The following is a 1,759-nucleotide window of genomic DNA, read 5'->3' on the forward strand; positions in this document are numbered from 1 at the left end:
AAATGTAGTCTGTTAAGACTGAATAACTTAAAAATATTAAGCCACATACAACAAGCATTTTTAATAAGTATAAACCATCCATAGTTACAGTATGAACATTTTTACTCGATGAACATCCAATAGGACTTATCTTGGGATGAACCAAACATATTTTCGTCTTGTCCTTTGTATCTCACCCTAAACAGTTCTGTAGGAAGAATTTCCCCTAAAGAAATCCACTCTGAGCTGACTTCCATGACAACGATGACATCACCAAAAAGTCATTAAGTCAACTTCTTTTGTGGGTCTTCTGGGAGCTATTTTCTTGGCCAGCGGCACATAGCTGCTATCTTGTTTACATGCCACCTTTCACTGTCTCTCTGTTGTCGCATCATTTATGCTTCATTTCATGAGTTATGGAAAATCAAATAACAGAGGTGTGATAGAGCAGCTGGACCAACGCACCACAGCTTTACTCTAAATAAAATTAGAGAAAAAGTCAGAGTGGAGCGGAAATATAAAGTCTATTATCCAGTAGAAAAACTACAGCTGTACAGAAACACCTGTATAGAAAAACACTTGGCATTATAATCTTTACCGAACTCCTTATATACACAGGAATGAAGGTAATAATTGATAGGGAAAGTTTGCATACTGTACATACAAAAAAGTTTTCACATTTCCATATTGCCCCTTTGGGCTGATGTGGAATGTTTTTCTGACTTCTCTATGCCACCACACTGATGTCCCTCCCGCTCGTGTCATTGAGGTTATAGCGCTCCGTGTCAGGGTTGCAGTGAACGCTGGGAGACCTCTTGGTGGGGCAGAGGAGGGTGAGGAAGTGGCGTCCAAAGGTTTCGGAGAGGCAGGCGTACAGGATGGGGTTGGCACAGCTCCAGGAGTAAGACAGCAGCACCACAAACTCAAAGCCCCTCGCGAAGGTCAGCACCAGGTCCGTACGGTACAGTGAGCAGAAGTTGAAGGCGTAGAATGGCAGCCAGCACACGCCGAACACCAGCACCACCGCCACCACCATCTTGGTGACCTGGGTCTCCAGGCAATGGCTCTCCTGGCCTGGGGAACTGGCCTGGCAACGGTGGGTCCTCAGGGTGACCACCAGGGCGGTGTAGGAGACAATCATGACCAGGGAGGGCAGAGCGAAGCCCAGGACAAAGGTGTAGCTGAGGAAGGCCAGCCACCAGGAGTCGGAGGCCACGTGGGGGTCCACCGTACACAGGCCGTCCCTGGCTGAGAAGTGGATGGCCATGGGCAGGACAGGCAGCAGAGAGAACAGCCACAGGAAGCCGCTGATGATCTTGGCCCGCCTGGGCGTGCGCCAGCGGGCGAACCGCAGCGGGTCGACCAGTGCCATGTAGCGGTCAATACTCATCACGGTCAGGCAGAAGACGCTGGTGAACTGGTTGATGCCGTCCAGGACCATGACCAGCTTGCAGGCCAGGTCCCCGAAGGCCCAGTGGTTCTGGAAGTTCTGGATGGCGATGAAGGGGAGGCCCACCATAAAGAGGCCGTCGGCCAAGGCCAGGTTAAAGATGTAGACCGTGGTGGCGGAAGCCATCTTGTCCAGCTTTAAGATGGCCACGATGACCAGGGTGTTTCCGGCCAGCCCTACGATGCACACAACCAGGTAGAGAACAGCCATTGTCACACTGAACACATCCAAATCCTCCTGCACATAGATGTCCTCATCCAGGTAACTAGCGGTGGGATCTGCGATCGACCCCGCATTGTAAAACATCTCTGAGGTGAATGAGTTGTCCAT

The 1,759-nt window shown here is 50.3% G+C and overlaps 1 protein-coding gene across 1 annotated transcript; it reads right to left on the minus strand.

The window, feature by feature from the left end:
* Window positions 1–706: 706 nt before the first annotated feature.
* On the minus strand, window positions 707–1,759 carry LOC311100614 (somatostatin receptor type 2-like; the record flags this gene model as incomplete). The annotated part of the gene is made up of 1 exon (XM_084141541.1): window positions 707–1,759. One exon carries the CDS (start codon window positions 1,757–1,759, stop codon window positions 707–709), a length of 1,053 nt encoding a protein of 350 aa, XP_083997667.1.

Source organism: Coregonus lavaretus (genome assembly GCF_964263955.1).
Source record: "Coregonus lavaretus genome assembly, chromosome: 25".
Taxonomy (NCBI): domain Eukaryota; kingdom Metazoa; phylum Chordata; class Actinopteri; order Salmoniformes; family Salmonidae; genus Coregonus; species Coregonus lavaretus.